The following is a 14,340-nucleotide window of genomic DNA, read 5'->3' as shown; positions in this document are numbered from 1 at the left end:
CAACCCAGTGTTGCGGTAATTTTCTTTGCCTCAACATGATTCTCTTCACTGAGAGTCTGGCATGACTCCTGATGCACTGCTAATTCAAGTTCCAGCTAACTGAACAAAGGGCATGCTTGCTAAGATATATTTGGAAATGCTAAGAACATAAAGCTACAGACTACATTGTTGGCCCGGAAACTGGATACCTGGCACAGGAGTCAGAAATAGAAAAATCCAATGTATAGCAAATGACTCTAAGAGCTAGCAATATGTACACAAAATATATTAATGAAATATGTTTCCGAAAGCTCAAGACTCTGAAAATACCAAGACAGCAGATACTCGAGCATATGGGTTCATTGTGCATGTATTGGTTCTCAGACGCATTGTGGGTTTAGCATATCATGCCATGCAGGCTGAAAATATATGTATGTTCGGTTACATGAAATGCGATGCCAGCATTAATTTTTATTGTTCAGTGGATCACTTCAAGGACTGATACACACATCTACCAGCAGTACATACGAGATATAGCTGTCTAGTGAGGGGATACTGCATCTACGTCTTTTTCCAATAATACGAGTTAAATCCAGGAGATTCTTGTGCAATCACCACATCAAAAAGCAAGAGAAGACAGTTGTTGTGGTTATCAATGAACAGTACGAAAATCAAGTGTTAGATGAGTTGTGCCAGCTAACAAGCTATTAAAGTGAAATACACCTGTTACCTACCAACAAGATGCAGTGACTTAATACCTACATGTATGGCTCCAAACAAGTGACAAATAACACCCTTTTAGTGTTAACTGTGTGTGCAAAAAAAAGGATACTATATTGAGGTAGCAAATTCAATATGGAAATGGCATTTACTCAGTAGCTGAAGGACCTAGCTCTATTGGTGAGGTGTGACAATAAATACCCCACCCCCCAGGTTCAGTCCTCTTCAGGTTGAATCTGGATGCCAATTTCCCTTACTTAAATTGAAACCTAGGTATCCATCAGATTACTATAACTTACCTCAAAAGTTATTGGTACATATATACAAGATTGTATTTTACTGCAATATCTGTAATCCTCACAGGTGACAACATTTTGGACAGAAGTGAAAAGCACTTGGAAGATATACGACTAATAAGTGGCCGCCATGCAAATTCTTATATCACTATTAGATTGCAGTAAAGGCTACTCAGTACTCACATGTGGGATATGACACTCAAATTGAAGGTCTAGCTACTATGTGCTTGGCTATCTAGAGATTAATAACCAGAGTCTGCTTTGCTAACAAGTTCATCAGATCTCTCAATATTGAGGGTCTAGCTACTATGTGATTGCCATGTATGTTTTTTTCAAATATTGTACAAGTTTACAAAAAGGAAATGAGAATGATTTGCTGGTATTTTACAACCCAAGACTGACACAATCATATATTTCAAGCGCTGCTGCTATGCAAAGTAAAAATGGTTACTGGCGGCAATATAAGTGGAGATTATTCTGAAGAGTCTGAACCATTCTACTGGGTCATATGGTCGTTTTTGGTTGTAACAAGACACATTTGTCACTAAAGTTGTATGTGTTCTGTTAAACTCTGTTATTCCTCGGTTGTAACTTGACAAGGCGCGTAATGCACTCCAGCCAGGTTATGGTCAGTTGGGGCTTTTTACTTTTTGTTGAATGCTGATGTTGGCTGGCCATCAACATACCAGAACTCTGTTCCGTTATCAATATGATAGTGAAACCCTGGAGATTATTTCACGTGAGGAAAAACATGCAGCCAAGATAGAAATCCAGGAACAGTATTTTCTGGTTTAAGGCAAATCAAATAAACATATCAAAGTACAGATACCAGTATATAAACATTTAGCTTGCCCATTCAACTATTTTTGTAAGACAATTTGGTTTTCAACCAGTGCTCACAATGAAAATCTTTTCTGCCTACTGATCTCCCAACAAGTGCATAATCCTCTTAGATCGCACCTACCATGTGTCCTTGTCTGAGTTCGCAATGAGTTGCTACAAAAGCAGTCTGCATCGGAGATCAAGCTTCCCGAAGCATGATCTGGTTCGGGTCGCACAGGTTCCTCATAGTCTTGTGATCAAGCGCATTGGCACGCTACCTGGAATGAGAAGGTCATGGTCTGTACCTGTCTATGTGCTTAACGGTCGGAACACAATTCCTGACCTTGTAGGCAATGAGGATGAAGCTCCGCCGATGAACGCCTCCCCGCATCCGTATGAGCTGCCATACCTGACTGCTGCGCAACAGTGGGCACTTGATCATCAGTGTTGGATGCAGCAGCAAATTGATGTGGCCTGGGAACAGCAAGTGCCACAACAACAGCCTGCACAGAATGATGGCTGGGGGGTCTGGCCAGTTGCTCCACCTCCTTACAGAGGGTTCAGTTTCAGAACGCTATTTCAGTATACAGGGCCGTCTCTCATGGATGGAGTGGAGCAAGAAAGTAACATCTCTGATGATCCCCAGGATGAATGGTCTGTGTACTCTGACATCTCTGAGGCTGCGGATGCGTTGATCAATGGCACACCCACCTCTGGGCTGCGCTTTGTGCGCGCTACTGGTAACTCTCTTGCTGTTGAGGTTCAGGCTGAACTGGGTATCTCTTTTCTGCAGTTCCTTTGGAGGATTTCGTATGGAAGGTACACCCGCTGCATCACTGCTCCAGAGGAAGGCCTGTCGGGTGCTTCTCTCCCCCTGAATCCTCTCGCTGTTTTTATCAATGTGACTGCTGCTGTTGTGGAGGGTGTGCGCTATCTGAATACGCTGGTCCGCCCTTGGACTGACCCGTTGCCTCCTCTCCCGGTTGATATCATTATTCCCTCGGAGATTTGGGCTGCTTATGCCACAACTATCACTTTGGCTGTCCCTGCTGGGTTGATTGGTGGGGGAACCTCCCTGGTGCAGAGCCTGACAATCACAAGGATGGACCCTGACACTCAAGCTGGGGCAGGTGGTGCTGTTGACATCTCTGAAACCTCGACAATTGCCAATGCCAAGCCACTGAACAAGCACCTCCAGAGGATGATCCTTGCGGAGAAGATGCCAATAGATACAACTTGTTTGAGGCGCAGCACCAGGGCAACAAGATACAATGGTTTCAAGATAAATCTTCTCGGTGACGCCAAAAAGCCACAGTCCAAGGTCAAGCCCAGGGGAGCCCCAATGGTTGCCTGTTCATCCAAGGCGACAGATCCCTGCCCAAAGCCACATCTGCAGCCTGCCGCAGGTCTGTCGGACGTTCTGCCCCCGCCAACTCCGATTCAACAGCTGCAGCGTGTGGGCATAGAGCAATGTGGGATACCTGCAGAAGAACTCAGCGCTCAGAAGCTCCTGGCTGGAGATGGGGGTGACGACTCAGCTCTGAACTAAACTGCGATGACGGCTAATAAACACTGGAATGTTCTCTGCTGGAACATTCGTGGAATCAACTCTGAAAAAAAGCAGTTAGCGATTCGTAACGCGATCGAGATTAGTGGTTGTTCAGTAGTTTGCTTTCAAGAAACCAAGCGTGAATCTTTTGATGCGTCTTTTGTTAAACTATTCTGCCCTAAGAAGTTTGATATGTTTCAATTTGTGCCGTCGGTGGGTAATTCTGGGGGTCTGTTAACAGCGTGGATGAGTTCAGTGTTCACGGGTGTATCTGTCTTCTCGGAATCTTTTGCACTTGGCGTTAGACTTACCTCCACTCAGTCTAGTGATGTGTGGACGCTCGTTAACGTTTACGGCCCTTGTTCTGATCCCAATAGAGCACTGTTTACCGCATGGCTCTTTGATCTCCAAATCCCTATTGGGGAAGATTGGCTTGTCTTAGGTGACTTCAACTATATCAGAGCGCCCGATAATCGTAACCGTGGGGGCGGTGATGCTAACGATATGCTAATATTCAACGAATTCATACGAAAGCAGTCGCTGGTGGAACTACAAATCAAAGGACAATCGTTCACTTGGAGTAATATGCAAACTAACCCACTGCTCGAACAGTTAGATTGGCATTTTACCTCTGTTAACTGGGCTGTCAAATTTCCGAACACTGTGGTCATGCCTTTGGGGAAACCCACTTTGGATCATGTGTCGTGCTACGTCAGCATCCAATCCAAAATCCCAAAAACCAAATTATTCCGGTTCGAGGATTACTGGATCAAGCAGCCAGGCTTCTTTGATGTGGTTCAGCGATCGTGGAATAAAAAATGCTACGCCCCAAACACAGCTATGGTTTTGTGCAAAAAACTCAAAACACTTCGGTATGATCTAAAGCAGTGGAGCAAGAGAATCTCGAAGCTGTCTGTGCTGATAGAGAACTGTAACTATGTCCTCTTGGAGATTGATGGCCTTGAGGATCGGCGGCGTTTGTCTGTCCCTGAAGCAAACTTCAGAAAAATCCTCAAAGCTCATCTCTTGCATTTACTGGAATGCAAAAAAGCATATTGGAAGAAGCGGTGTACCGTCAGACAATTCAAGTTTGGAGATGGCAACACCAAATTCTTCCATAGAGTTGCGACCGAGCGCTTCCGCCGAAACAATATTGCCTCTCTGCGCCTGCCGGATGACACTGTTGTTCATGATCATGTGGTCAAAGAGGCTGTTCTTCTCCAAACTTACAAAGAAAGGCTGGGGTGCTCTAGCCCTACCAACATGAAGTTTGATCTGAATCGCATCATCAAGAAAGTGGATGGACTGCAGGTTTTATCTGAGCCCTTTACTAGGGAGGAGATTGATCAAGTGGTCAAGGAGATGCCGTCAGATCGAGCCCCTGGACCGGATGGTTTCAGTGGCAGCTTCATTAAGGCCTGCTGGCATATCATTAAGGAGGAGTTCTATAGACTTTGCTTTGATTTTCATGCAGGTACATTAGACCTGGAAAGTTTGAACTCTGGTTATATTACCCTCATCCCGAAGACGCAGTCGCCGGAGACAGCCGATGACTACCGCACTATAACACTTTTAAACTGTTGTCTAAAGCTGTTGACTAAGCTCCTGGCCAATCGGCTGCAAAAAGTGGTACTTAAGGTTATCCACAGTAACCAGTACGGATTCCTGAGGGGCAGGTCAATCCAAGATTGTGTGGCGTGGGCTTATGAATTCATACACCAGTGCCAAAATTCAAATCGCGAGATTGCCATCCTCAAGCTTGACTTTGCGAAAGCCTTCGATACGATTGAACATGCTCCAATGATACAGATTATGGAATGCATGGGTTTTGACGCCCGTTGGCTTGGGTGGATCCGCTGTTTATTCTCCACCGCCAAATCCTCCGTGCTGCTTAACGGGACCCCTGGTAGGCAGTTCTTCTGCAAGAGAGGCGTACGTCAAGGCGATCCGCTGTCCCCGCTCATCTTCGTCTTGGCGGCTGATCTTCTCCAAGCGGCCATCAATGAAGCTTATCGCAGCGGGCAGATTCGGTTGCCGTTGCCGACTGTTGAGGATGATTATCCCATGATCCAGTATGCGGATGACACTATTCTGGTGATGCCAGCAGATCAGGTGCAAGCGGGGGCGATCAAGTCCATTCTGCAAGATTATGCTTCCTCCATAGGGCTGCGCATCAACTTTCAGAAATCGACGCTGATGACTGTTAATACAGCGGATGATGTAACGGACCGGTTGGCAGAGGTTTTTGGCTGCAAAGTTGGTAAGATGCCGTTCACGTACCTTGGCATGCCGATGGGTACGGCCAGGCCGACGGTGGCTGACCTAATGCCGCTGGTTACATCAGTCGAACGCAGACTATCCACTGCCGCCTCGCTTCTGGACCTGGGGTCAAAACTAACGCTGGTCAACTCGGTGATCACATCCCTGGCGATCTACGCTATGTGCTCCATCAAGCTGCCCCCAAAGATCTTGGAACATCTCGATAAGCTTAGGCGCTATTGTCTCTGGGCGAAGAACACAGAAGATGGCCACAAAGCAATGTCCTTGGCGGCGTGGGGCCTGGTCTGTCGCCCCAAAGAGAAAGGGGGGCTGGGGATCATCGACCTTCAGACTCAGAATCAAGCCCTGCTGATTAAGCAGCTGCACAAATTTTACAACCGCCGTGACGTGCCGTGGGTTAACCTGGTTTGGTCTACGTACTATGAGGGGTTGGTGCCGCACGCAACTGAACCATGCGGATCGTTCTGGTGGCGTGACATCCTCCAACTTACTCCAGCTTACAGGGGGGTCACAACGGTGGAGGTGGGGGACGGGAGCACGGTTCTCTTTTGGAAAGACTTGTGGCATGATCGGATAATCTGCGATAGCCACCCCCGGCTGTTCTCCTTCGCAGCTCACGAAGATGTCTCGGTTCAAGCCTTGCTAACTGCGCCGACTCTCGGACAAAACTTCCAACTACCACTCTCCCCACAGGCCAGCGACGAGCTGCGAGACCTTCAAGGCGATCTTGCCTCAACGGAATTGAGCGAGACTGCAGACGTTTGGAGATGTGTTTGGGGATCGGGAGAGTTTGCCTCCAACAAATTCTATGAGCATTGCTTCCGTGAGGTGGTGGCTCACGATGCGTTCAGATGGATCTGGAAATCAAAATGCACTAATAAGTGGAGGGTTTTTGCATGGCTGCTCCTAGCGGACAGGTTAAACACCAGGAACATGCTAAAAAGGAGAGGTATGAAGCTGCGGGATGACATATATACTTGCCTCTTCTGTGACAATCCGCCTGAAGAGACGGTAGAACATCTCTTCTTCGATTGTGCCTTCAGTAAGATTTGCTGGAGAAAGCTGGGGATCGAATGGACACATGGTAGGAACAGACTCCAGCATGTGCATGAGGCAAGGGGGATGGTCAGGGCCCATGTTTATGGAAGTCTTTGTTATTGCGGCTTGGAGCATGTGGAAGGAGCGTAATAACAAGCACTTTCGAGGTGTGCTGCCTACGGTTGATGGTTGGCTCTTAAGATTCAAAAATGACTTTGGTATGATGAGACATAGAGTCAAGGGGGCCTTGGTGCCATTTGTGGACAGTTTTGTTGCTTCCATCTAGCTTGAGAAAAGTTTTCCCTTTTTCATCTTTCTGTACTCTACACACACTTCTCCCTCTGGTGGAATTCCCTGCCACCACCATGTAACCCCAGAGTGGATGTAGATTGTAAGTTGTGTTGGTTGAAGTAATATAAAGTCAGTGGGGGGCTGCCCTCACTGTCCTAATCTTTCAAAAAAAAAGCAGTCTGCATGCATCATTCTATTGTTCACACCCCAGCCTTACGAATCCAGCTTAGTAGTTCTATACTGCCATCCGGACCACAGTATTTCTGTCAAACTTTAAGGGTGGTTCACTGATTGCCCATTAGCCAATACAAGCTCTCAAATAAATATTTCAGCAACAGCATTGTGCAAATGTCTGGTACTTGGAAGTTTACTTGCTGGCTTGTACAAAACCATTAGGTTCCTACAGAAACTAGACGTTTATATATCTCAAAATAGATAAACTGGAATACCTTGGGTGGTGATGATTTACGCAAGTCGAAATTTATTTGCAACTGTGCTTATCCAAACCATATCTTTCTCACTGTATGCATACTTTGCATTGGAGGCCAACAGGACGACACCTTCAGCTTTTGATTCACCATTAGCTGGATCAGGGTTGCTCAAAATTGGTTGTGCCAACACAGAAAGAATTCCTTGTGGTAGAATATTCCCAAGCTGAGTGTCTGATGAAACCAGCACGGTTGGTCTATATAAGACACATATAATTGAAAAATATGAAACAAGGAGAAAAGCAGTGAGACAGATATTTTATAAGCATCTAAAATCACAAAGGAAAACAAAAACACAATTTTCACCAGTCAACTAGACATCCGGTAGTCCTATTCCTAAGCTAGCATAATACAAATAACCTCACATATACAAAAGCACTCAAACCAATTGTTATAAAAGTTGCCAAGAATTTCAGTGCAATTATTGATCGAAGGCAAGAGACAAGAGGGTATGGTGCTTCATCTGAACTATAATAACTCTACAAATACACATCTTTGATGCTTGATACAAGCAAAAGGTCGCCTAGAATGACCCCTGCAATCAATGAGGGCAAGAAAATAATATTGATTGGATAGCTAAACCAAAACCTTTACCACAAACTTAGAAGAAACATGCTCTTGTAGGCAGGAGAGAATGATGCACTTACCAGAAAAATTAGGAATGTACAAAGCACTGCTCAAATTGTCAAGTCCAGCTTGTTCCATCTGACTCTTGAACCAATCAATCATTGCATATTTGGAAATATCTGCAGGAGGATCCCAGTATCCTCGGATGCACAACACATTGTCAATTGCTATGAGCTGGCACAAAGCAAAAAACCAAGGTGAGACATCTAACCAGTAGCAGATCATGCTACACATTATCACACAATTGACAATTGCATAACAACCAAACATTGTTACCCATGCAATTGCTTCATAATGCATATCTTTAACTGCTAGATAGTACCTTACATTATCCACTATTCATACACAAATAAAAGATCCTGTAAAAAAATACACCAAGAAAAGAAGCAACCTCAACCAAAAAGTACATGACTTCCTAGAGTGCATGCAGTTAATCCTGTCTGGATTTAACTGCTAGTAAATAAAAACACAATTAGATTAGTAAGGTGAACATAATGTCAATATATTTCTCGTTGAGATTAATTTCATAGTATAAAATTTCATAATTCCATTGACATATCGTGCATACAAAGAGAAACGGTCAAAGATACATGTTGGATACCATGTCAGTGTCTAAGACCATCTATTTCTGAACGGACAGGGTACTAAACATACGCCAGAAAGAAGCAAACTCAACCAAACACTACATTGCAACAGTCCTAGTGATGTCTACAGTAACTCGATTTTTTTCCTCTGCAGTTACTATTTGCCGGCAAGCTAGGATAACATGGCTTAAGGTTGACAAAAAAAAATAAGGCATGAGACTATCAAAGCCACAAAGATAAAAATTCTAAATATTTAAGTTTGTCTACAACAGCTTGAATCTGAAGCATAAGTACCCGGAAAAAACCTGCCTGCTTAAGGCATCTCGGTCGGCTCCCACCGAGAATTCAATACTGGTTCAAGTCTATATGGCTGGGAAACACCTAAAAGAACATACCACTGATGTGGTGTTTGTGTTCTGCAGCAGAACATATGTCGCCCAGGCCATATCCTCTTTCTGCGCCGTTGACAGATCATCAGGAATCACAAACACCTGCCTGCTTCCTTCAGGCAACGGCACACGGCTGGAAGCACCAGCACCCTACAGCAATCAAATTCCCAAGTCATACTCACTTCCCGGCATTCACCGTGCGAACCCAATGTACCATTCGTGCCAACACATTGACGCATCTCACCTCTAGGAAGCGCCCGAGGTACGGCAGCGCCGCTGAGAACGCGGCCAGGCACAGCCCCAGAGCCTCCGACCTCTGCGATTTCGCGTAACCGGTTAGTCAGGCATGTGAGTTATGGCTGGGCATTATCAGGGTGAAGTTGCAGAGGTAACAGACGAGCTGCGCGGGGGTTGGGGACGGCGAGAGGAGGTGGTTGAGGAGGACGAGGGCGCCGAAGCCGAGGCCTATCCACCGCGGGAGGTACGACTCGTCCAGCCCGGGGATCCCTGCGATAGTGCAGCGCCGCGTGTGAGATAACGGAAAACGCGCCATTCGAGTGGTTCAGAGCGACCAGCTCGGCGGCGGATGGAGGCCGGGCGGCGGGGGAGGAGGGTACCGAGGGTGAAGCGGAGGACGGAGAGGTTGACCTGCTGCGGAGGGTCGGAGTTGGAGGCGCGCACGCGCACGCGGGCGGAGAGGGGACGGCGGCGGGGTGTGGTTGCGAGTTGCCGGACGAAGAAAGCTTGCGCGGTGGTGGGGGGAGGCTGTAGGTGGAGAAGAAGCGGTGGTGCACGGACAAGGAGAGCCATGGCGGATGGGTGGAGGCAGGTCGCAGCGGCTGCGCTATGCAAGTCCTGGGCTCTGCGCACCCTCAAGTTACAGGCTCCGAATGTCGCAAATTGTGGCCTACAGGTACAACAAGTCCAAAGGACCGAAGCCCCCCAATGCGGCAATGCCACGAGGCCTGCTGTTAGGGCGCTGGGTTTAGCCCAACTAATCAACTGTTAACAACTAGGGGCCTCCGCAAGGGTCACTTATTTAGTCTTAGAGTGTCTCAAAAAAACTTATTTAGTCTTAGAGTGCATTAAACAAAGAAAAATCTTTGAATTCAAGAACGACTACCGATTACTAAACTTTGATTTTGTCTTTTTGTTATAAAAATCTAATAATTCTTTATTAAATTTTAAAAAATAGTGTGTCCAGCCATCGTCACATGTCATATGTTGGACGCTCCTTCTGAATTTGATTTTGATTTTATTTTTATTTTTCCCTATGTATTTTGGGGTTTTAGATGAGGTTTTTTCATGTTTTTTGGATTTTTGCCTGGTTTTTCTAGGGTTTCGAGAAAAAAATAGTTTAAAATTATCATTTTTGTGAACCATAGCCATGTTTAAAAAAATAAATAAATGTGTGCTTCCACAAGAACAGACGTGTTTCTGGTGAAGCACAGATTTGCTTTCATGAAAATATAGACTGTGAATCCACGAGAAGCATATATGTGCTTCCACGAGAAGCATGGATGCGCTTCTACGAGAGAGAGAAAATATTTTTTTCGAGAGAAGCATAACATGTGCTTCCGTTGATTCCACGAGATGCACAAATGTCCTTCTATAAGAACCACAGACGTGCTTTCAAAAGAAGCACAACCTTGAACTCTACAAGAAATGTCTTTCCCATAGTCCTTCCAAAACAAAAGTAAAAACCGCAACCATACTACTGGGTTTAAGTTTTTTGGGGTATTAATTTTTTTCTTTTGTTGGATTTATAGTTCATTTTTTAATCTATTTTTCGATTCTTGATGTCTACTACGTGACTTTATCCTGGTAGACGTTATTGGGCCTTCAAGTGCAGAGTATTGTAGGACAGTAACAAATTTTCCTCAAGTGGATGACCTAAGGTTTATCAATCCGTGGGAGGCGTAGGATGAAGACGGTCTCTCTCAAACAACCCTGCAACCAAATAACAAAGAGTCTCTTGTGTCCCCAACACACCTAATACATTGGTATATTGTATAGGTGCACTAGTTTGACGAAGAGATGGTGATACAAGTCTAATATGGATGGTAGATATAGGTTTTTGTAATCTGGAAATATAAAAACAGCATGGTAGCAAGTAACAAAAGTGAGCGAAAACAGTATTGCAATGCTTGAAAACAAGGCCTAGGGTTCATATTTTCACTAGTGCAAGTTCTCTCAACAATAATAACATGATTAGATCATATAACAATCCCCCAACGTACAACAAAGAGTCACTCCAAAGTCACTAATAGCGAAGAATAAACAAAAAAATTATTGTAGGGTATGAAACCACCTCAAAGTTATTCTTTCTGATCGATCTATTGGGCTATTCCTATAAGTGTCACAAACAGCCCTAGAATTCATACTAAAATAACACCTTAAGTCACACATCAACCAAAACTCTAATGTCACCTAGATACTCCAATGACACCACAAGTATCCGCGGGTTTGATTATACGATATGCATCACACAATCTCAGATTCATCTATTCAAACCAACACAAAGAACTTCAAAGAGTGCCCCGAAGTTTCTATCGGAAAGTCAAAACGAAAACGTGTGCCAACCCCTATGCATAAGTTCACAAGGTTATAGAACCCGCAAGTTGATCACCAAAACATACATCAAGTAGATCACGTGAATATCCCATTGTCACCACAGATAAGCACATGCAAGACATACATCAAGTGTTCTCAAATCCTTAAAGACTCAATCCGATAAGATAACTTCAAAGGGAAAACTCAATCCATTACAAGAAGGTAGAGGGGGAGAAGCATCATAAGATCCAACTATAATAGCAAAGCTCGCGGTACATCAAGATCGTGCCAAATCAAGAACACGAGAGAGAGAGAGATTAAACACATAGCTACTGGTACATACCCTCAGCCCCGAGGGTGAACTACTCTCTCCTCATCATGGAGAGCGTCGGGATGATGAAGATGGCCACCGGTGATGGTTTCCCCCTCCGGCAGGGTGCCGGAATAGGGTCCCGATTGGTTTTTGGTGGCTACAGAGGCTTGCGGTGGCGGAACTCCTGATCTAGGTTTATTTCTGGGGGTTTCTGTATTTATAGGAATTTTTAGCGTCGAGAACAAGTCAGGGGGGTCCATGAGTCAACGACAAGGACCGAGGATGCACCCCAGGGGGTAGGGCGCGCCCTCAAACCTTATGGTTGGCTCAGGACTCTTCTGGCCCAACTCTTTTGCTTCGGGGACTTCTTCTGGTCCATAAAAAATCACCGTAAATTTTCAGCTCGTTTGGACTCCGCTTGATATTGCTTTTCTGCGAAACTCAAAAACAAGGAAAAAAACAGAAACTGGCACTGGGCTCTAGGTTAATAGGTTAGTCCCATAAATCATATAAAATAACATATAAATGCATATAAAACATCCAAGATAGATAATATAATAGCATGGAACAATAAAAAATTATAGATACGTTGGAGACGTATCAAGCATCCCCAAGCTCTGCTCTTCCTCGAGTAGGTAAATGATAAAAAGAATTTTTGATATGGAATGCTAGCAAGTGCACAAGTTTGATCAATGATAATTTCAAGCACTTTTTCTAGCATCATTATATATCATAACAGTAGCTCATATGATAAAGCTTCTCATGGTCAAGTAACAAGCTATTCACATGTTAAAGCATAGATCATAATCTTTATCAAAAACTAACAAACTATGTTCTCAGTCATCAAACAATTGCAATTCATCTTATTTCTAGGAAGAGTCTATGTAAGAGCTTTGATTTAGCAAATCCCACATACTCAACTATCATATAGTCTTCCATGATTGCTACCACTCAAAGCATATTTTTAGAACAAATAGCATCCATCAAACACAGAGAAAGATAGGGGCTTAATGTTTCGCCTCCCAACTTATTTATCATATAGATAATTGTCAGCAATAATAAATTCATGATCAAATATATTTGAATGGCCATATATGCTTAGATCTTTCCCCACCACATGATGCTTGCCAGCTAAAGAGTAGGTTGGAATGAGAAGGAATACTACTGACTCTTGCATAAAAGCCCTGTTCAAGAATTCATCCGATTAACCAGTTAACTTGTCGATTAATCCCTACTCATAGGGTCCCCGAGTAGCCGATTACCCGATAAGTCGTCCGATTAATTGATTAAATGAGCGATTAACTTGCCGATTAGCCTATTAATCCCCTACTCACCAGCCGACCGAGCAGCTACCAGTTAACGATTTCCTCAACGATGCATAAAAGTAAAAGATAGTCCCTTCACAGAGGGAAGCAGGGATTTGCAGAGGTGCCAGAGCTCGAAGCTTTTAAAACAGAGATGAAAATAATTTTGAGAGGTATGATTTCATTGTCAACATAACAACCAAGAGTTACCAATATCTTCCATATTGGATACATTATAGGCGGTTCCCAAACAGAAAGGTAAAGATTTTACTCCCCTCCACCAACAATCACATTCCACGGCTGGTCTGAAACAACGGGTACCGTCCAACTATCAACAATCCTGGGGGAGTTTTGTTTAATTTATTTGTGATTTTGATTTGAGCATGGAACTGGGCATCTCAGTTACCAACCATTTTCTCATGAATGGTGAGTGGAGTCCACTCATTGTGAGAATAACCCACCTAGCATGCTGACAGCCCCTAGTCGCTACATGAGCGATTTGGGCATACAGAACATATTACTATTTAAGGGTTTAGAGTTTGGCACATGCAAATTTACTTGGAACGGTAGGTAAATACCGCATATAGGTAGATATGGAGGACACTCATGGAAGAAACTTGGTTCAAGGATTTTGGATGCACAAGTAGTGTTCCCGCTTAGTACAGAAAATTTGGCCAGCAAAAGATTCTAAATAGCAAGCACCACATGTTGGAGGATCCATAACAATATAACTTCTATACAAATATACCCAAGCATAACTCATTATGTTGTCTTCCTTGTCCAACTTCAACTAATTTGCTCAAGTTTGAAAATAATTAATGGGGCTCACAATCATAAAAGATGTCCAAGATGCCAGGGAACGTAGTAATTTCAAAATTTTCCTATGCACACACAAGATCATGGTGATGCATAGCAACGAGAGGGAAGAGTGTTGTCTACGTACCCTCGTAAACCGTAAGCGGAAGCGTTATGACAACGCGGTTGATGTAGTTGTACGTCTTCACGATCGACCGATCCTAGCACCGAAGGTACAGCACCTCCGTGATCTGCACACGTTCGGCTCGGTGACGTCCCATGAACTCACGATCCAGTAGAGTGTCGGGGAAG

The 14,340-nt window shown here is 44.3% G+C and overlaps 1 protein-coding gene across 4 annotated transcripts in view; it reads right to left on the bottom strand.

Annotated features, from left to right (window-relative positions):
* The window catches only part of HCF208 (chaperone (DUF2930)), a 12,518-nt gene extending 2,551 nt beyond the window's left edge, over positions 1-9,967 (bottom strand). Inside the window, exons 1-7 of one of the 4 annotated variants that reach the window (XM_087520691.1) lie at positions 9,681-9,966; positions 9,461-9,570; positions 9,308-9,379; positions 9,070-9,213; positions 8,111-8,264; positions 7,425-7,637; positions 1-3,298 (exon numbers count right to left, since the gene is read on the bottom strand). The exon at positions 1-3,298 is cut by the window's left edge and continues 1,964 nt beyond it. In XM_087520691.1, coding sequence (XP_087376817.1) covers positions 7,441-7,637; positions 8,111-8,264; positions 9,070-9,213; positions 9,308-9,379; positions 9,461-9,570; positions 9,681-9,873 — 870 coding nt within the window. In that variant the 5' untranslated portion in view covers positions 9,874-9,966 and the 3' untranslated portion in view covers positions 1-3,298; positions 7,425-7,440. Of the gene's footprint in view, positions 3,299-7,424; positions 7,661-7,717; positions 7,999-8,110; positions 8,265-9,069; positions 9,214-9,307; positions 9,380-9,460; positions 9,571-9,680 lie in introns of those variants that run through there. The other 3 variants (XR_007284546.2, XM_048675449.2, XM_048675460.2) reach the window with 3 other exon arrangements.
* Positions 9,968-14,340: the final 4,373 nt, after the last annotated feature.

The sequence above is a fragment of the Triticum urartu genome, chromosome 1A (assembly GCF_056163025.1).
Source record: "Triticum urartu cultivar PI428250 chromosome 1A, HENAU_Tu73, whole genome shotgun sequence".
NCBI lineage: Eukaryota > Viridiplantae > Streptophyta > Magnoliopsida > Poales > Poaceae > Triticum > Triticum urartu.
This window is presented reverse-complemented; position numbering and strand designations above follow the sequence as displayed.